This window comes from Coregonus clupeaformis, chromosome 12, assembly GCF_020615455.1.
Source record: "Coregonus clupeaformis isolate EN_2021a chromosome 12, ASM2061545v1, whole genome shotgun sequence".
In the NCBI taxonomy this organism is placed as follows: Eukaryota; Metazoa; Chordata; class Actinopteri; order Salmoniformes; family Salmonidae; genus Coregonus; species Coregonus clupeaformis.
In genome coordinates, this window is record NC_059203.1 from 13,746,958 (window position 1) to 13,768,937 (window position 21,980).

Consider the following 21,980-nt stretch of genomic DNA (forward strand, 5'->3'; position numbering starts at 1 on the left):
TTATTTATTTTTTTACACAGATGTGTATAAAACAATATAATTCAGCACACACTAACCAAAATTAACATATTTAATAAAAGCAAATCATATTCAACTACATAGAGGTCCTCAATCAATCATTTAAACAGCCTGAGAGGCACCAGCACATCTAACTGCAGTGAACTCTGCAGATTGTTCCACAAATTAGGGGTAAACAAACAAAACGCAGATTTTCCCAAATCTGTGGAGACTGAAGGGTTCTCTAGTGTTATCCATTCCTGAGAACGGGTTTGGTAATTTATGATTCTTAACTTAATTAATGAAGTTAAATATGGAGGGAGATTCTGTCAGATTGCTTTGTAAATAAATAAAAGAGAATGCAGCTCTCTTCTTACAGACAGAGAGGTCCATCCCACATTATAGCCCAATTTTACATTTACATTTTAGTCATTTAGCAGATGCTCTTATCCAGAGCGACTTACAGTTAGTGAGTGCATACATTTTCATACTGGCCCCCCGTGGGAAACGAACCCACAACCCTGGCGTTGCAAGCGCCATGCTCTACCAACTGAGCTACACGGGTCCCAATTCTTGTGTATTTTATTTTATTCCTCATGTTAGGTACTTGTCCTTATTATTTTTACTATGCATCGTTGGGAAAGGGCCACTGTAAAGGCTACACCAGCTGTATTCGGCACATGTGATAAATACAATTTGATTTGATTTGACTTAGGGTCAAGGATCATCTCCTCTGCTCTAAGAGTTGTGCAAGGTTTAGTATAATCTGATTCAATATGATTCACAGCTGTAATTGCTGCCAAAGCTGCTTCCACCTAGTATTAACTATGGGGTGTGAAGACAAACGCAATCAATAGATTTTCATTTCTTATTTTTTTATTAAATTGGAAATTTTTCTATAATTTTTCTTTCACTTTGAAAAAGAGGAGTATGTTGTGTAGATCTATAGCAAAATAATACATTTAAAATTGCCTTAATAAAATCGTAACATACATACCATTTAGCAGACGCTCTTATCCAGAGCGACTTACATGCGTCATACATTTGTGTTAAGTGCCGTGCTCAAGGGCATCGGCGCACCTAGTCAGCTCGGGGTTAACCAGCTGAGCTATTCGATCACATTTAGTGCAAAATGTGCACCGGTTTCCACTAGTTACCACAGCCACAAAGTCAAAACGGTCTATATCGTAACAAATTATTAAAACCAACATGAACGTTTTGGTCTTCATTTAAGGTCAGGGTTAGGCATAAGGTTAGCAGTGTGGTTAAGTTTAGGATTAGAGTTCGGTTTAAAATCACATTTTAAGAGGAAGAAATGTCGAAATGAGTGGGGTTTATGACTTTGTGGCTGTGGTAACTATTGACGACCGTGTGCACCCATACACGAGCTGAAATCTACACCTACCTTGATGCATAGCACCGCCCACCGGGAGAAATGGCGTTAACGACTGTGTAGCTGTGTTCGAGAGCATCAAAATGACTGCCGACTGACTCGTCTACAAATCACCTGTAATCATAAATAACGACTCATTATTATTGGTAGATCAGTCAGTCTGTAACAATTTACCAATGCAGGTTTGATCCTCTTGAACACGGCCAATCCCTTATGCCCAAATGAGAAGAGACGGCTGTAGCTGCATCCCAATATGGCGAACGGAGTATGGGCGAGTGGGTGTGTCGAAAGGAGGAGTGGGTGTGTCGAAAGGAAAGGAGTGGGTGTGTCGAAAGGAAAGGAGTGGGTGTGTGGAAAGGAAAGGAGTGGGTGTGTCGAAAGGAAAGGAGTGGGTGTGTGGAAAGGAAAGGAGTGGGTGTGTCGAAAGGAAAGGAGTGGGTGTGTCGAAAGGAAAGGAGTGGGTGTGTCGAAAGGAAAGGAGTGGGTGTGTCGAAAGGAAAGGAGTGGGTGTGTCGAAAGGAAAGGAGTGGGTGTGTGGAAAGGAAAGGAGTGGGTGTGTCGAAAGGAAAGAAGTGGGTGTGTTGAAAGGAAAGTAGTGGGTGTGTGGAAAGGAGTGGGTGTGTCGAAAGGAAAGGAGTGGGTGTGTCGAAAGCGCTCTGCTATAGGTTAGACAGTTTTGATTGAGCTGTGTTTTTTTGTCTTCCGTACCTTACCATACAGAGATAGTTTGGACTTGTGTTTTTAAGCCAGAGGATGAGTCGTATTTCACTGTTAGTTTTACACAAATAATTGTACACTTTCAGTTGTAAAACTGATGAGTTTATTTTTGATTTAAAGTATTGATGATGCGTTGTATGCGTGTGCTTCCTGTGACTGTCACCAGATGCATAAACTCTTTGCTTCCAACGGAAGTCGTTCATTGTCAATGAAGCAACCGCAATGCTGAGTTGGGGGTGCTGTCATGCGTTCTGTGTACCACATGCGTTCAATATTTCCAACGTGTGCGTTGCTTTATGCCTTGATCACACTGATAGTATCATTGCGTAAGATAGTAGTATGCAGCATCATCTGGATACATGTGCATCAAAAGTTCAACATTCACCTTCTACCATTTCTGTGAAGCATACAGTTTGACACATACGTTCGATAAATACAACATATGTACCACACAGAACGCACTGCAACTGCCTCTGCAACCAATGCTTCAAGGCAAACGCAACGTTCCATTGGAAACATGGATACAGTGGGGAAAAAAAGTATTTAGTCAGCCACCAATTGTGCAAGTTCTCCCACTTAAAAGGATGAGAGAGGCCTGTAATTTTCATCATAGGTACACGTCAACTATGACAGACAAAATGAGAGAAAAAATCCAGAAAATCACTGTAGGATTTTTAATGAATTTATTTGCAAATTATGGTGGAAAATAAGTATTTGGTCAATAACAAAAGTTTCTCAATATTTTGTTATATACCGTTTGTTGGCAATGACACAGGTCAAATGTTTTCTGTAAGTCTTCACAAGGTTTTCACACACTGTTGCTGGTATTTTGGCCCATTCCTCCATGCAGATCTCCTCTAGAGTAGTGATGTTTTGGGGCTGTCGCTGGGCAACACGGACTTTCAACTCCCTCCAAAGATTTTATATGGGGTTGAGATCTGGAGACTGGCTAGGCCACTCCAGGACCTTGAAATGCTTCTTACGAAGCCACTCCTTCGTTGCCCGGGATCATTGTCATGCTGAAAGACCCAGCCACGTTTCATCTTCAATGCCCTTGCTGATGGAAGGAGGTTTTCACTCAAAATCTCACGATACATGGCCCCATTCATTCTTTCCTTTATACGGATCAGTCGTCCTGGTCCCTTTGCAGAAAAAACAGCCCCAAAGCATGATGTTTCCACCCCCATGCTTCACAGTAGGTATGGTGTTCTTTGGATGCAACTCAGCATTCTTTGTCCTCCAAACACGACGAGTTGAGTTTTTACCAAAAAGTTCTATTTTGGTTTCATCTGACCATATGACATTCTCCCAATCCTCTTCTGGATCATCCAAATGCACTCTAGCAAACTTCAGACGGGCCTGGACATGTACTGGCTTAAGCAGGGGGACACGTCTCGCACTGCAGGATTTGAGTCCCTGGCGGCGTAGTGTGGCTGAATAAGTTGACGACGGACTCGCACAACGTTAGACACGGACACGAACGATCTGCTTGACGTGTTGACACACTGGTGGTTTGTTGTGGCCGAGTATTGGTGCTAAACCGTGTTGTTGGAGTCCGGCATGCTAGCTGGCTGTGGCGTCTTATGACTAGGTGCCCTGGACGATTTTCACGGAAGAATACTGTACCTAGTTAGCTAGCTGAATAAACTAAGTTAGTCTATTCCTAGAAACATTGAACCGCTGTAGTTTACAACAATTATAGTTTCTGAGGTGGAAGTTGGGAGAGTTATATTTGGGTGTTGTGGTGAGGGAGGCCCCGCTCTCTCCTTTCCCAGATGTTTAGTTCATTTCATTCCGATCTCCTTTGCATTATTGTAGCCATTTTCTGCAGCCTGTCAACTATGCCTCTGCCTATCCCTGTTCTCTCCTCTCCGCACAGGCTAAACAAACGCCTCACACCGCGTGGCTGCTGCCTCTCTAACCTGGTGGTCCCTGCACGCACCACCCACGTGGAGTTCCAGGTCTCAGGCAGCCTCTGGAACTGCCGTTCTGCGGCCAACAAGGCAGAGTTCATCCCAGCCTATGCTACCCTCCAGCCCCTCGACTTCTTGGCGCTGACGGAAACATGGATTACCACTGAAAACAATGCTACTCCTACTGCTCTCTCCTCGTCGGACCATGTGTTCTCGCATACCCCAAGAGCATCTGGTCAGCGGGGTGGTGGCACAGGAATCCTCATCTCTCCCAAATGGACATTCTCTATTTTTCCCCTGACCCATCTGTCTATCTCCTCATTTGAATTCCATGCTGTCACAGTCACTAGCCCATTTAAGCTTAATATCCTTGTCATCTATCGTCCTCCAGGTTCCCTTGGAGAGTTCATCAATGAGCTTGACGCCTTGATAAGTTCCTTTACTGAGGATGGCTCACCCCTCACAGTTCTGGGGGACTTCAACCTCCCTACGTCTACCTTTGACTCATTTCTCTCTGCCTCCTTCTTTCCACTCCTCTCCTCTTTTGAGCTCACCCTCTCACCATCCCCCCCTACTCACAAGGCAGGCAATACGCTTGACCTCATCTTTACTAGATGCTGTTCTTCTACTAATCTCACTGCAACTCCCCTCCATGTCTCCGACCACTACTTTGTATCCTTTTCTCTCTCGCTCTCCTCCAACACTACTCACTCTGCCCCTACTCAGATGGTAATGCGCCGTCGCAACCTTCGCTCTCTCTCTCCCGCTACTCTCTCCTCTTCCATCCTATCATCTCTTCCCTCTGCTCAATCCTTCTCCCTCCAATCTCCTGATTCTGCCTCCTCAACCCTCCTCTCCTCCCTTTCTGCATCCTTTGACTCTCTATGTCCCCTATCCTCCCGGCCGGCTCGGTCCTCCCCTCCAGCTCCGTGGCTTGATGACTCATTGCGAGCTCACAGAACAGGGCTCCGGGCAGCCGAGCGGAAATGGAGGAAAACTAGACTCCTGGCATCTTTTCACTCCCTCCTCTCTACATTTTCTTCATCTGTTTCTGCTGCTAAGGCCACTTTCTACCACTCTAAATTCCAAGCATCTGCCTCTAACCCTAGGAAGCTCTTTGCCACCTTCTCCTCCCTGCTGAATCCTCCTCCCCCTCCCCCCCTCCTCCCTCTCTGTGGATGACTTCGTCAACCATTTTGAAAAGAAGGTTGACGACATCCGATCCTCGTTTGTTAAGTCAAATGACACTGCTGGTCCTGCTCACACTGCCCTACCCTATGCTTTGACTTCTTTCTCCCCTCTCTCTCCAGATAAAATCTTGCGACTTGTGACGGCCGGCCGCCCAACAACCTGCCCGCTTGACCCTATCCCCTCCTCTCTTCTCCAGACCATCTCCGGTGACCTTCTCCCTTACCTTACCTCGCTGATCAACTCATCCTTGACCGCTGGCTATGTCCCTTCCATCTTCAAGAGAGCGAGAGTTGTACCCCTTCTCAAAAAACCAACACTTGATCCCTCTGATGTCAACAACTACAGACCAGTATCCCTTCTTTCTTTTCTCTCCAAAACTATTGAGCGTGCCGTCTTTAGCCAACTCTCTTGCTATCTCTCTCAGAATGACCTTCTTGATCCAAACCAGTCAGGTTTCAAGACTGGTCATTCAACTGAGACTGCTCTTCTCTGTGTCACGGAAGCTCTCCGCACTGCTAAAGCTAACTCTCTCTCCTCTGCTCTTGTCCTTCTAGACCTGTCTGCTGCCTTTGATACTGTGAACCATCAGATCCTCCTCTCCACCCTCTCCGAGCTGGGCATCTCCGGCGTGGCTCACTCTTGGATTGCGTCCCTACCTGACCGGTCGCTCCTACCAAGTGGCGTGGCGAGAAGCTGTCTCCGCACCATGTGCTCTCACCACTGGTGTCCCCCAGGGCTCAGTTCTAGGCCCTCTCCTATTCTCGCTATACACCAAGTCACTTGGCTCTGTCATATCCTCACATGGCCTCTCCTATCATTGCTACGCAGACGACACACAACTAATCTTCTCCTTTCCCCCTTCTGATAACCAGGTGGCGAATCGCATGTCTGGCAGACATATCAGTATGGATGACGGATCACCACCTCAAGCTGAACCTTGGCAAGACGGAGCTGCTCTTCCTCCCGGGGAAGGACTGCCCGTTCCATGATCTCGCCATCACGGTTGACAACTCCGTTGTGTCCTCCTCCCAGAGTGCGAAGAGCCTTGGCGTGACCCTGGACAACACCCTGTCGTTCTCCGCTAACATCAAGGCGGTGACCCGATCCTGTAGGTTCATGCTCTACAACATTCGGAGAGTACGACCCTGCCTTACACAGGAAGCGGCACAGGTCCTAATCCAGGCACTTGTCATCTCCCGTCTGGATTACTGCAACTCGCTGTTGGCTGGGCTCCCTGCCTGTGCCATTAAACCCCTACAACTCATCCAGAATGCCGCAGCCCGTCTGGTGTTCAACCTTCCCAAGTTCTCTCACGTCACCCCGCTCCTCCGCACACTACACTGGCTTCCAGTTGAAGCTCGCATCTGCTACAAGACCATGGTGCTTGCCTACGGAGCTGTGAGGGGAACGGCACCTCCGTACCTTCAGGCTCTGATCAGTCCCTACACCCAAAAGAGGGCATTGCGTTCATCCACCTCTGGCCTGCTGGCCCCCCTACCTCTGCGGAAGCACAGTTCCCGCTCAGCCCAGTCAAAACTGTTCGCTGCTCTGGCACCCCAATGGTGGAACAAGCTCCCTCACGACGCCAGGACAGCGGAGTCACTCACCACCTTCCGGAGACATTTGAAACCCCACCTCTTTAAGGAACACCTGGGATAGGATAAAGTCATCCTTCTAACCCCCCCCAAAAAAATTTTTTTGTGTAAAGTGGTTATCCCACTGGCTATAAGGTGAATGCACCAATTTGTAAGTCGCTCTGGATAAGAGCGTCTGCTAAATGACGTAAATGTAATGTAAATGTGTGTTACTGATGGTAGGCTTTGTTACTTTGGGCCCAGCTCTCTGCAGGTCATTCACTAGGTCCCCCCGTGTGGTTCTGGGATTTTTGCTCACCGTTCTTGTGATCATTTTGACACCATGGGTGAGATCTTGCGTTGAGCCCCAGATCGAGGGAGATTATCAGTGGTCTTGTATGTCTTCCATTTCCTAATAATTTTTCCCACAGTTGATTTCTTCAAACCAAGCTGCTTACCTATTGCAGATTCAGTCTTCCCAGCCTGGTGCAGGTCTACAATTTTGTTTCTGGTGTCCTTTGACAGCTCTTTGGTCTTGGCCATAGTGGAGTTTGGAGTGTGACTGTTTGAGGTTGTGGACAGGTGTCTTTTATACTGATATGTTCAAACAGGTGCCATTAATACAGGTAACGAGTGGAGGACAGAGGAGCCTCTTAAAGAAGAAGTTACAGATCTGTAAGAGCCAGAAATCTTGCTTGTTTGTAGGTGACCAAGTACTTATTTTCCACCATAATTTGCAAATAAATTCATAAAAAATCCTACAATGTGATTTTCTGGAGAAAAAAAATCTCAATTTGTCTGTCATAGTTGACGTGTACCTATGATGAAAATTACAGGCCTCTCTCATCTTTTTAAGTGGGAGAACTTGCACAATTGGTGGCTGACTAAATACTTTTTTTCCCCCACTGTACTTCTGGTGTACCAAAATACAAACACTGTCGGTGTGATCGAGGCGTTACTGCGCTGTGGTACAAACAGTCAAGCCAGTTAGCTAGCTATCTAACTACAAAGCTAACCACTTTGCTAGATAGCTTAGCTAAGAAATTGTCAGCCCCTAGCTTCCACTTTCCAGCTGATTATTTCACATTCAACTGAACAGGTAATCCAATTGTATTGGCAATGTGTCTCCATACAGCATTTATAGCATGGAGGTCCCGGTAGCAATCGGCGCTTTGGTCAAACATGGCAGGGAACCCAGAGACGGCGAAAATGACCTTCTCCATGCTGCAAACCCTTCTGCAGCCTTGCAAAGCACATGTGCATCAAGTACGGACACTGTTGACTAGACATCTGGCAAAATTCATTCACATTTGAGGACATACGGTGTCACCCTGATATAGTGGACGCATCATAATACCCATAAAACCTAGCGGTAAAACCCGGTAATGGTTCCAATCGTTATTTCACCATTACTTTTTTAATTGTATAACTACTTAAAATAAGGTCTGCGTTTCGTGTGGGCTTACACTGGCGTGACGTTTTGATAACCATGTCATTCTCTCTCGGACAAGGTGAGTTTTATCAATATATTCGCCTCAATTTACTCAAAAAAAATTCTAAATGCTAATTAGTAACAGAGAAAACCTCAGCAAGACTACAAAATGTGCCTCGAGGGATGACGTCAAAGATTCTGACAAGATGTGTAGTTCTGTGTTAGCCACATTTGCGGCTAATTAGTATTTTGTTTTTGGGTAGTATTTACAGGCAAATATATTGATAAGTTACCTTGTCCGAGAGAGATTTGCGCGGTTATCAAAACGTCATGCCAGGGTAAGCCTACACAAAAACAGACCTTATATGAAGTAGTTCTAAAATCCCAGACGCAAAAACGAATGGTGAAAAAACGATTGGAACCATTTCCGTTTTTTACCGCTAGGTTTTATGGCTATTGTGATTCATACTGTGGTACACAATTGGCTACTAGGTAGGGAGACAACAATATTCGGTAGGATTTAGACCTTCCCTGTCTCTGGTCTACACTCCAGTCCAGTTGGTGGCGGTAATGCGCCTTAAAGTTGGTTGCCAACCGCCATAAAAAATTCACAGAAGAAGACTACTAGGTAGACACTTCCCACTCTTCCCACTCCGTTTGCCGGGTAGTACTTGCTTGTCAAGTGGGAGCGAAGGGCACGGTGTCTCGGTGTTGTTGCAGTTCAGCCCTCCCCATTGAGTAGTAGACTGTATGTGTCAAGGTGACATCTAGATGGTTATCAATATTAGTTATTTCTTGTGTAGGCTGCTATTCAATTTGAAATAAAATAATGTGAGAGAAAAAAATTGCCACGTATCTACCGCCGGCGACACGACCATGATACCCAGTAGGATGCGTTTGAGGTCGTCAGGCACAACACCGGAGCACTGGTCGCTATCGACTCGTAGTGCAGCCCAATCAGCCACGCAAAACGGTCTTGAGTGGCAACAAATCTGCCCAATTAGCTGATTCGCTTTCCATACACCCACCCTTTCGACTCGCCCATACTCCAGTCGCCATATTGAGCTGAAGCTAACCTTACTTGAAGGAGAATTGCCGCGTTCAAAACCACTGGGACCTCTGAAATCTCCGACTTCAGTGCGTACAAAACAACTGGGTACTCCAGGAAAAAACGAGCTCCGACTGGGAAAAATCTTTTAAACGGTCATCCAAGTCGGAAACTCGGGTATCTTCCTAGAGCCCCGACTTTCCGACCTAAAGATCACTGATGTCGTGATTTGACCTCGTATTTCTCTGAGTTTCCAGTTGTTTTGAACGCAGCAAATTTCCCCAGGCGTCATATCTCGTGCCATGACGTCAGAAAAGGAGACCCTCCCTGTGTGATGCCGTATTCAAGACAACTGGGAACATGGAACTATCCAACCTCCGATTTCAGTGCGTTCATGACGACTGGGAACTCGGAAAAAAAGGAGTTACGACTGGGAAAAATCGTTCTGAACGGTCATCCAACAAGGAATTTCAAGTCGGAAACTCGGGCATCATCCTAGAGCTCCGACGTTCCTTCCTAACGACCACTGAAGTCACGATATGACTTCGTTTTTTCCGAGAACCCAGTTGTCTTGAACGCACCATGACTACTATCGGAAAGTCCGGGACTGTGAGTGTGCCCTCCGGTGTCTTGAGTTTTTGTGTTTTCTTTTTTAAGTCAGTTTGTGTTTTAACCTTACGTCGCAACGTGTTGAAATATAATTTCGCACTTAGTGCCATAGTTGTTTATTAACTTACAACATTTGAAACGGCTTGAAATCTGTTTGAATCTACCTGGAATAGGCGGACGGACCACCAAGATGGATATTAGCTAACGTTAGCCTAGCCGATAGCTGATTTGCCAGCCAATGATCACAGGTCAAGTAGCTAACCGGGCTAATTTATTTAGCCACTTCAAACTGGATTATAACGTTATCGTGAACATATCAAACAAATTTTTTTTTGCGGACTTCTTCCAAACTCGTTGTCATTTTTGTTGAGGATCCAACTTCCCTTTCGGAAGGCCAACTACCTACCTGTAACCCAGGAAGGAGAGACCGAGAGAGAAAGAAAGTGTTGTCATTGTCTGGTTGAGCTGTCCCAGTATGTTGTCCAACGCTGGGATCCAGCCTCTGTTCCCCCCGACCCAGGGCCCAGCTAACCCGGCGGGCCAACCTAACCAGCCCCCGCCGGGTCACCTCCTCCAGTTCCATGTGAAACCGACCCTACAGATCAAGAAGAACGCAATAACGGACGATTACAAAGTGACCAGTCAGGTACTGGGCCTCGGCATCAATGGAAGGGTGCTGGAGATCTTCCACAAGAAAAGCGGAGACAAATACGCCCTGAAGGTAATATCACAGATTAACTGGGATGTTCGTTATAAATATCTAGTAGTCTGTTGGATAAGAAGTCATTTTAGCTACACTTTCAATGTCCCACTATAGTTTTGTTGAAACGGTGCGACTTTGTCATTCTTTGACAGAGTAACTGACTGACATGTTTGTTGTAACTAGGAATAAACAGTATTGGTAAACAATCAACATTTTAAGTTTAAGGTGTGGGTGTTCTGAACAAAGGCAGCTTTCCCGCCGATTATTCTCTCCAGTCTGTTAATGATTGATCAGCAGACAGAATGACAGGCAGCAGATCTGATTGGCCTATTGATCACTCTGCTCTCCCTATACTGATGTGATGTCATCACTATACTCGACACTTGGCTGCGTTCAGTACGAAAAAACGGTGTGTAAAATTCAAATGAAATAAAAACTGTGCTGTTCTGAATGTCAAGTTGGGGAAGGCTGTCAGCATGGCCACTGCCCTTTTAAATACATCACTCATTGCTTCAAACCACACCCAACAAACAGAGCAAATGTAAATCTGTTCAAGCATGTTGCAGAACATTTTAGGGAAACGTGTCGTTCAGTTCAAATGTCATGCAAACATTTAATCGAACTGAACGCACCAGTGGTGTGATGTCATCAGCTGACTCACTGAGCATCACCCTGGTCAAGATCTCTATAACCTCACCAGACACTTCTGCCAAATCCTGGGAAGTTTTGGTGGATCAACAAGTCAATAGTGGCCTTGGTTAACCCAACAGAAAGAAAACATCCCGACCCACCCCTATGGCTATTGGCTAAGCTTTACCTCCCGTCCACATAGGCCAGATTTGAGTCGTTGTTGTTCCAGGTTTATGTGCAATTAGCCTGGGGACGGACGAGGTTAGACAACGATTAGGCCTAGTTGAATCTGGTGTTTTAGTGATGGGCTGGAAGAAATACCTGCACATCTAGTAGCTGTCCACGACCAGTGTTAGAAGGCTGATGGTTAGGCTAGTGTCGTTTCTAACCAGACCACGAACGCTCTTATGAAATCATAGTTAAACGCGTTCATGGTCTTCTCATCCAACGAATGGTTGTCCAGGCTAAAGACCACGATCAGTTGATCTAGCCCTGACAGTAGAAAGGCAGAAGTAGTAGGTTCTAGCTATGAATTATTTCATTACACGGTTAGAACATGTCCTGCCACGCCATCTTGTCTCCAGACAGTAGCTGACGTCAGCAGGAGCTCCGTTACACTGAATCACTAGCTGGCAACGTCCCCCAGGCATGTAGAACAGACAGACCGGGGCTAGAGGTGTGTGTGTGTGAGAGAGAGAGAGAGACGGTCTGTCGTGTCTGGTCACAGCCTTGTAGCAAACCGAGGCTTCTCTAAAACAGGAAGGCTGGGGAAGGTCCATGTTAGAAATCAGCTAAAGAGGGGTTGGAACCCGGTGTAAATCAGTGACTCCTCAAAACCCGTCAAACAACAGTGAGGACCAAATGTCAATAAAACAACCACTGCTGACAAAACATTTGAGAATGTTTGGAGCACTCTGGTTTGTTTTGAGAATAGTCAGCTAACCTTGTAAGCTACCTAGGTATAACTAGCTACCGATCGCTACTAGCTAGTTCAATTTCTCTCACGATTATAAAGCCAACAACATTTTTTATAAAAACAGCATATTATTGACCTAAACGGTTAGCTGTGAGCCAAGTATCTAGCTCAGGGACGGGCAACTCCAGTCTTCGGGGGCCGGCGTGGTGGCACACTTTTCCCCCCCATCCCTAGCAAACACAGCTGATTTAAACTAATTGCATTCTAAACTGAAGATCATGATTAGTTGATTGTTGGAGTTAGCTGGGGCTGGGGCAGTAGCGTGGACCAATCAGGCCCCTGAAGAGTGAAGTTGCACATCCTGGTCTAGCTTTTCCAGGTCCGTGATAGGCCAGTATAGAGCAACCATGTACTGTATCTCTCTCTCAAACGACACTCTGGACGTCCAAGCCACTTCCACTGCTTTTTTTTCTTCCATTTCCCCCCTCTAATCAGGGACTGCATGATGAGCTGCTAAATGGATTCAGACAGCTGATATACTGAGAGTGAAAATCAGTTAAGAGATGTTACAACTAGACAACAAGGAAATTGAAACCCTTCCCCGTCTTTTTATTGCAGGATTGTGATATGTGATTATTCGACATTGACACTAGTACATTTTGAATAACAGTTTAACAATTTAAAACAAGTTTAAACACTTCACTTCAAAGAACCAACATTTCATCACTTCAAAATGTACAAATAAGCTAACTGGTGTGTAAAGATTAGACATCTTAAGTCTAAACAACAGATCACTGAGTCGTAGCCAGCAGGTTATTATTACTAAAGCATCAGGTGAACAATAAAAGCTCTGTACCAGCGGTGGCCAACCTCGCTCCACTTCCATAGCTCTGTACCAGCGGTGGCCAACCTCGCTCCACTTCCAGCCCTGCAATAGAACAGTTGATTTTTTTTTTTTACTCATTTGATTTGCTAAGTTGAATCAGGTGTGTTATTGCTGGGCTGGAACAGAACCCTGCACCCAGCAGACCTCCAGCAGGGTTGACCCAGCAGACCTCCAGCCTACACATATAACCCATGGTATGTAGGTAGGCCTACACATATAACCCATGGTATGTAGGTAGGCCTGCACATATAACCCATGGTATGTAGGTAGGCCTGCACATATAACCCATGGTATGTAGGTAGGCCTGCACATATAACCCATGGTATGTAGGTAGGCCTGCACATATAACCCATGGTATGTAGGTAGGCCTGCACATATAACCCATGGTATGTAGGTAGGCCTGCACATATAACCCATGGTATGTAGGTAGGCCTGCACATATAACCCATGGTATGTGGGAGGCCTGCACATATAACCCATGGTATGTAGGTAGGCCTGCACATATAACCCATGGTATGTAGGTAGGCCTGCACATATAACCCATGGTATGTAGGTAGGCCTGCACATATAACCCATGGTATGTAGGTAGGCCTGCACATATAACCCATGGTATGTAGGTAGGCCTGCACATATAACCCATGGTATGTAGGTAGGCCTGCACATATAACCCATGGTATGTAGGTAGGCCTGCACATATAACCCATGGTATGTAGGTAGGCCTGCACACATAACCCATGGTATGTAGGTAGGCCTGCACACATAACCCATGGTATGTAGGTAGGCCTGCACATATAACCCATGGTATGTAGGTAGGCCTGCACATACAACCCATGGTATGTAGGTAGGCCTGCACATATAACCCATGGTATGTAGGTAGGCCTGCACATATAACCCATGGTATGTAGGTAGGCCTGCACATATAACCCATGGTATGTAGGTAGGCCTACACACATAACCCATGGTATGTAGGTAGGCCTACACATATAACCCATGGTATGTAGGTAGGCCTGCACATATAACCCATGGTATGTAGGTAGGCCTACACATACAACCCATGGTATATAGGTAGGCCTGCACATATAACCCATGGTATGTAGGTAGGCCTGCACATATAACCCATGGTATGTAGGTATGCCTGCACATATAACCCATGGTATGTAGGTAGGCCTGCACATATAACCCATGGTATGTAGGTAGGCCTGCACATATAACCCATGGTATGTAGGTAGGCCTGCACATATAACCCATGGTATGTAGGTAGGCCTGCACATACAACCCATGGTATGTAGGTAGGCCTGCACATACAACCCATGGTATGTAGGTAGGCCTGCACATATAACCCATGGTATGTAGGTAGGCCTGCACATATAACCCATGGTATGTAGGTAGGCCTGCACATATAACCCATGGTATGTAGGTAGGCCTGCACATATAACCCATGGTATGTAGGTAGGCCTGCACATATAACCCATGGTATGTAGGTAGGCCTGCACATATAACCCATGGTATGTAGGTAGGCCTGCACATATAACCCATGGTATGTAGGTAGGCCTGCACATATAACCCATGGTATGTAGGTAGGCCTGCACATCAGTGGAGGCTGCTCAGGGTAAAAGTACTAGAGTAGTGAATTGATGTTAGCTTTAGCTGTCAGCTAGCAATGAAAGTTAGCCTACAAAGCTGGAAGCTACTGGTATCTTCTTCCATTGTAAAGTATTCTAGCCTGTATGGACATTGTTTTGCGAACAGTAATTAACAGTTTCAACATTTCTACTTGTGTCGCATTCCTCAAGTGTGTTGACTTCTATGCAGCATGAGTGGGGAGCTAACATGATGCAGACCAGACTCCCAGTGCAGGCTAGCAGTGAGTTAGTGGAGCAGGCAGGGTGGGGAGCTAACATGTTGCAGACCAGACTCCCAGTGCAGGCTAGCAGTGAGTTAGCTCCCCACCCTGCCTGCTCCACTAACATGATGCATACCAGACTCCCAGTGCAGGCTAGCAGTGAGTTAGCTCCCCACCCTGCCTGCTCCACTAACATGATGCAGACCAGACTCCCAGTGCAGGCTAGCAGTGAGTTAGTGGAGCAGGCAGGGTGGGGAGCTAACATGATGCAGACCAGACTCCCAGTGCAGGCTAGCAGTGAGTTAGTGGAGCAGGCAGGGTGGGGAGCTAACATGATGCAGACCAGACTCCCAGTGCAGGCTAGCAGTGAGTTAGTGGAGCAGGCAGGGTGGGGAGCTAACATGATGCAGGCCAGACTCCCAGTGCAGGCTAGCAGTGAGTTAGTGGAGCAGGCAGGGTGGGGAGCTAACATGATGCAGACCAGACTCCCAGTGCAGGCTAGCAGTGAGTTAGTGGAGCAGGCAGGGTGGGGAGCTAACATGATGCAGACCAGACTCCCAGTGCAGGCTAGCAGTGAGTTAGTGGAGCAGGCAGGGTGGGGAGCTAACATGATCCAGACCAGACTCCCAGTGCAGGCTAGCAGTGAGTTAGTGGAGCAGGCAGGGTGGGGAGCTAACATGATGCAGACCAGACTCCCAGTGCAGGCTAGCAGTGAGTTAGTGGAGCAGGCAGGGTGGGGAGCTAACATGATGCAGACCAGACTCCCAGTGCAGGCTAGCAGTGAGTTAGTGGAGCAGGCAGGGTGGGGAGCTAACATGATGCAGACCAGACTCCCAGTGCAGGCTAGCAGTGAGTTAGTGGAGCAGGCAGGGTGGTCTATAATAAGGGGTTGGCTGCGCTGATGAAGAAAGGTTTGACACATTTGACAGAAGTACTGAAAGTAACACATTCTAGTATGTAAAAAGTACAGACGTTTCGGTAGTGGTGATGGCCTACAGACTGGCAGGCGCTCTGCTGGTGACATCACTGCTCTGCCCGATAAGCTCTCCTGCCACCTGATGGGATATCTGTCAAAGCAGTGACACAGACATCAGTTTGAATTGCAGGTCAGGTACACACACACACACACACACACACAGAGAGAGAGGTGTTTGTGTGATACGGTATGGACAGAGGACAAATCAAAGGCCTGAGAGGAGGACAGAGAGGGAGAAAGAGGGTGAGAGGAGGAAGGAAGGGAGGGAGGAAGTGTTTCTCTGACAGCTCCACCCCTCTTTACTAAACACTCTGCTTTCACTGGGGGGGGGGGGGTTCCGTTAGGAAAATGTGGTACCGGACAACGTGACTGAAGATTTTAATTTACCGACCATTTGAGAAATGTACCGGACCCAAATGCATTGGATACGTAACCCATTAGGGTGTCCACCCACGGTGCTCAGAATGAAGAAAAAAAATCACATTTCGATTATGGTAATGAATCTTTGCAGAACATGCAACTCATGTAATGAAGCAGCCAATAAAATGCAATTTTCAAACATTTGCCAAAATATAATTTGCGGCAGAACACCATTCTAAACAGCTCACCTGATAGCGGATCCATATGTGACAGAGATGAAAATCTCTGTTAGAAACTTAGAGAGAGGGGGAATATAAAGACGCAACAACTAGGATGGGGTTGCTAATATGACTAGGATGGGATGCTAATATGACTAGGATGGGATGCTAATATGACTAGGATGGGTTGCTAATATGACTAGGATGGGATGCTAATATGACTAGGATGGGTTGCTAATATGACTAGGATGGGATGCTAATATGACTAGGATGGGATGCTAATATGGCTAGGATGGGATGCTAATATGACTAGGATGGGATGCTAATATAACTAGGATGGGATGCTAATATAACTAGGATGGGATGCTAATATGACTAGGATGGGATGCTAATATGACTAGGATGGGATGCTAATATGACTAGGATGGGATGCTAATATGACTAGGATGGGATGCTAATATGACTAGGATGGGATGCTAATATGACTAGGATGGGATGCTAATATGACTAGGATGGGTTGCTAATATGACTAGGATGGGTTGCTAATATGACTAGGATGGGATGCTAATATGACTAGGATGGGATGCTACTAGGATGGGATGCTAATATGACTAGGATGGGATGCTAATATGACTAGGATGGGATGCTAATATGACTAGGATGGGATGCTAATATGACTAGGATGGGATGCTAATATGACTAGGATGGGATGCTAATATGACTAGGATGGGATGCTAATATGACTAGGATGGGATGCTAATATGACTAGGATGGGATGCTAATATGACTAGGATGGGATGCTAATATGACTAGGATGGGATGCTAATATGGCTAGGATGGGATGCTAATATGACTGGGATTGTGCCTTTGGCTTCTGGACGATGAAAAGAAAGTTGATATGAAAACCAATAGACCAGGAGAGAAATGGCATAGCGCTGGGTCCAATAGGAAAGTCTATAGAAATAAATGTGCCAAAATTATTTAATTACTCCTGTCTATACAGAAATATATTGAATCATTATAAATACTTTACCAGAAAGCATGCCTTCGTCACAGAGGAATCGACGATTCTTCTTCTTATTTTTTGTTGTTGCTGTGGATTGTTTCAAATCACATGCTCGTAAGCATATGGCTATTTGGGAAGCCCGCAATTTGGGCAGCGCGATTGGCAATAGGCCTAGCTGAGGATTGAGTTGTGGCTGTCAGGGAAAACCATCTAAAATATGTGTGAAGATAGTGTCTTGACTCAGAATACGTGGTTCCAGTTTGCATAAAGTCCAGTGTAGTTCCTTGAGGGCCGTCGTGGTGTCGGCTTGAGGGGGAATATACACGGCTGGGACTAACCGAAGAGACTTCTCCTGGGAGGTAATACGGTCAGCATTTGATTGAGGTATTCTAGGTCGGGTGAACAAAAGGACTTGAGTTTCTGTATGTTATCACAATCACACCATGAGTAGTTAATCATGAAACGTTCACCCCCGCCTTTCTTCTTCCTGGAGAGTTCTTTATTCCTGTCTGCGCGATGTACTGAAAACCCAGCTGGCTGTATGGACAAAGCCAGTATATCCCGAGAGAGCCATACTCTGTTTCACGGAATCATGTTACAATCCCTGATGTCTCTCTGGAAGGAGATTCTCGCCCTGAGCTCGTCTACTTTATTGTCCAGAGACTGAACATTAGCGAGTAATATACTCTTAAGTGGTGGATGGTATGCACGCCTCCTGAGTCGGACTAGAAGTCCACTCCGAATACCTCTTCTCCGCCGGCGGCGTTTTGGATCAGCCTCTGGAATCAGTTCAAATGCCCTGGGGGGTACGAACGAAGGATCCAATTCGAGAACGTCGTATTCCTGGTCGTAATGCTGGTGAGTTTCTGCGGCTCTGATATCCAAAAGTTATTTCCGGCTTTATGTAATAACACAAACATTTTCCTGGGCTAATAATGTAAGAAATATCACACAAAAAAACGAAATACTGCAATATTGCTTAGGAGCTAGAAGCAGAGCTGCCATGTCTGTTGCTTAGGAGCTAGAAGCAGAGCTGCCATGTCTGTCCGCGCCATTTTCCATAGAAGGGGAGAAGAAAGGGATGTGGCGAAGTCTCTCTCCAGAATGGCTCAGCTGTCTCCCGCCAATTCTTGCACATTCATTGTTTCATTGACTGAATTGTTTGCCCCTTTTAATGTTTTTTCGTTTTTTTTAAATAAATTCCCCATTACATATGTCACCAGTAGTAAATGTACCGTTAATCCCTATCATTTGGTGACATTCATTTCTGTTAATGCATATATTAATTAGTAATTTACCGTTCTCATTCTCAGAGTGGAAACGTTGTTTGCAGAGTTCACAACCTGCTACACTTGTGAGAAACAAGTTTTTGGTTTATTTCATAACCATCATTTACGAGATTTGTTAGTTTCTTCATTGTCTTTTGTTTGGAGTGCAGCATGTGAGCAATGAGCTTGTGTCTGGTTTCTCTGTCCTGATAATGTTGAGAGCGCGCGCATACTGATGAATTTTGATTCATCAGTCCATAAGACCTTCTTCCAGTCTTCAGTAGTCCACTGGCGGCGATTCATAGCCCAGGCAAGCCTCTGTATCTTATTTTGCCATCTTAGCAATGGATTTCTTACTGCCACGCCACCTGTCAAACTTGCAGCTCCAAGTCTTCCCTTCACAGTTGAAACTGAGACTTGCTTGCTTCGACCAGTGTTAAGCTGTGCTTGAAGCTGTTGTCCTGTGAGCCGCCTGTCCCGCAAGCTGTTGTCCTGTGAGCCGCCTGTCACGCAAGCTGTTGACTCTCAGAAACGCGTCTTCTGATTCTGTTGGGGCCAGACCTCTTCCTGTCAGTTTCCTCCAGTTTCCCGAGTGCCTTTTGATGGTGTCACTTTGCAATTTCTCTAAAGGAAAGACCTTTTAAGGGTTATAATGGTCTGTCTGTCTTCCTTTTGTTAATGGCCTTTTTCTTTTTTGATGTCTTCACTATTATTCTACAATGTAGAAAATAGTAAAAATAAAGAAAAACCGTTGAATGAGTAGGAGTGTCTAAACTTTTGACTGGTACTGTGTGTGTGTGTGTGTATGTATACGTATATATGTGTGTATATGTATACATATACGTATATATATATATATATACATACATACATACATATATATACATACATACATACATACATACATACATACATACATACATACATACATACATACATACAGTGGGGAGAACAAGTATTTGATACACCGCCGATTTAGCAGGTTTTCCTACTTACAAAGCATGTAGAGGTCTGTAATTTTTATCATAGGTACACTTCAGCTGTGAGAGACAGAATCTAAAACAAAAATCCAGAAAATCACATTGTATGATTTTTAAGTAATTAATTTGCCGGTGTAGGCTGTCATTGTAAATAAGAATTTGTTCTTAACTGACTTGCCTAGTTAAATAAACAATAAAGTATAGGATTTTCGAGCAGCTTTTCCATGGTACTCAGAAGACTTCCAATTTGGTGGATTTCCATTCCAATATTCTGGAAGATTCTTGGGTATTTTCTGTATACCAGGGAGGTAGCTTCTTGTGACAATTTTAGTTTTTTAGCGTTCTGACCACATCAAGGGTATTACGCAAGGTTAAGTTTAGATCCTCAGTTAGGTGGTTAACTGATTTTTGTACTTTTTGTAGGTGGAGGGAGTATGGAAGGGCATCTAGGAATCTTTGGTATGTCCGAGAATTTATAGCGCAGCTTTAATAATGGCGCCGGAGGGGATGGCTGCCGTTTTACGGGCTCCTAATTAACTGCTATTTTGTTTGTTTGTAACTTATTTTGTACATAAAGTTGCTGCTACTGTCTCTTATGACCTAAAATAGCTTCTGGACATCAGAACAGCGATTACTCACCTCGAACTGGACAAAGATTTTTTATTTAATGAGTCCGACACAAAGGATATACTGTTTTCCGGAGACCAGGCCCAAATCTCCGTCATTTGCGTGAAGAAAAGGCGGAGATACAGGGAGAGAAGGTCGGGGTGCCCTGTGAGGATTCCTAGGCCAGTGAGTAAATCGCCACTACCATCGGTTCTATTGGCCAACGTGCAATCACTGGAAAACAAACTCGATGATCTACAGTTGAGACTATCATACCAACGGGACATTAAAACTGTAATATCTTCTGTTTCACTGAGTCGTGGCTGAACGACGACACAGATAATATAGAGCTGGCTGGGTATTCTGTGCATCGGCAGGACAGAGCAGCTACGTCTGGTAAGACGAGGGGCGGGGGTGTGTGTCTATTTGTCAATATCAGCTGGTGCCCGATGTCTAATATTAAAGAAGTCTCGAGGTTTTGCTCGCCTGAGGTAGAGTACCTCATGATAAGCTGTAGACCACACTATCTACCAAGAGAGTTCTCATCTATATTATTCGTAGCCATCTATTTACCACCACAAACCGATGCTGGCACTAAGACCACACTCAACGAGCTCTATAAGGCCATAAGCAAACAAGAAAATCCCAACCAGAAGCCTTGGATTACAGGCAACGTCCGCACTGAACTAAAGGCTAGAGCTGCCGCTTTCAAGGAGCAGGACACTAATCCGGACGCTTATAAGAAATCCTGCTATGCCCTCAGACGAACCATCAAACAGGCAAAGCGTCAATACAGGATTAAGATTGAATCTTACTACACCGGCTCTGGCGCTCGTCGGATGTGGCTACAAAGGGAAGCACAGCTTCGAGCTGCCCAGTGACGCAAGCCTACCAGATGAGCTAAATGCCTTTTATTCTCGCTTCGAGGCAAGCAATGCTGAAGCATGCATCAGAACACCAGCTGTTCCGGACGACTGTGTGATCACGCTCTCCGTAGCCGATGTGAGCAAGACCTTTAAACAGGTCAGCATTCACAAGGCAGCGGGGCCAGATGGATTACCAGGGCGTGTACTCGGAGCATGCGCGGACCAACTGGGAAGTGTCTTCACTGACATTTTCAACCTCTCCCTGACCGAGAATGTAATACCCACATGTTTCAAGCAGACCACCATAGTCCCTGTGCCCAAGGACACTAAGGTAACCTGCCTAAATGATTACCGCCCCGTAGCACTCACGTCGGTAGCCATGAAGTGGTTTGAAAGGCTGGTCATGGCTCACATCAACATCATCATCCCAGAAACCCTAGACCCACTCCAATTCGCATACCGCCCCAACAGATCCTCAGATGACACAATCTCAATCACATTCCACACTGCCCTTTCCCACCTGGACAAAAGGAACACCTATGTGAGAATGCTGTTCATTGACTACAGCTCAGCGTTCAACACCATAGTGCCCACGAAGCTCATCACTAAGCTAAGGACACTGGGACTAAACACCTCCCTCTGCAACTGGATCCTGGACTTCCTGACGGGCCGCCCCCAGGTGGTAAGGGTAGGTAACAACACATCTGCCACGCTGATCTTCAACACGGGGGCCCCTCAGGGGTGCGTGCTCAGTCCCCTCCTGTACTCCCTGTTCACCCACGACTGTGTGGCCAAGCATGACTCCAACACCATCATTAAGTTTGCTGACGACACAACAGTGGTAGGCC

General features: G+C 45.8%; 1 protein-coding gene and 1 long non-coding RNA gene across 3 annotated transcripts in view; one reads left to right on the plus strand and one right to left on the minus strand.

Annotated features, from left to right (window-relative positions):
- Positions 1-9,865: 9,865 nt before the first annotated feature.
- Positions 9,866-21,980, plus strand: part of mapkapk2a (MAPK activated protein kinase 2a) — a 93,295-nt gene continuing 81,180 nt past the window's right edge. For both annotated transcript variants that reach the window (XM_041891798.2, XM_041891799.2), the window contains exon 1: positions 9,866-10,595. In XM_041891798.2, the coding sequence (XP_041747732.1) occupies positions 10,350-10,595 (246 nt within the window). In that variant the 5' untranslated portion in view covers positions 9,866-10,349. The remainder of the gene's footprint in view (positions 10,596-21,980) is intronic.
- Positions 12,708-17,815, minus strand: LOC121577856. Its single transcript, XR_006002687.2, has 3 exons — positions 17,440-17,815; positions 15,825-15,919; positions 12,708-13,051 (listed from the first exon to the last, which is right to left on the minus strand). It is a non-coding gene; the product is annotated as an uncharacterized LOC121577856 (long non-coding RNA).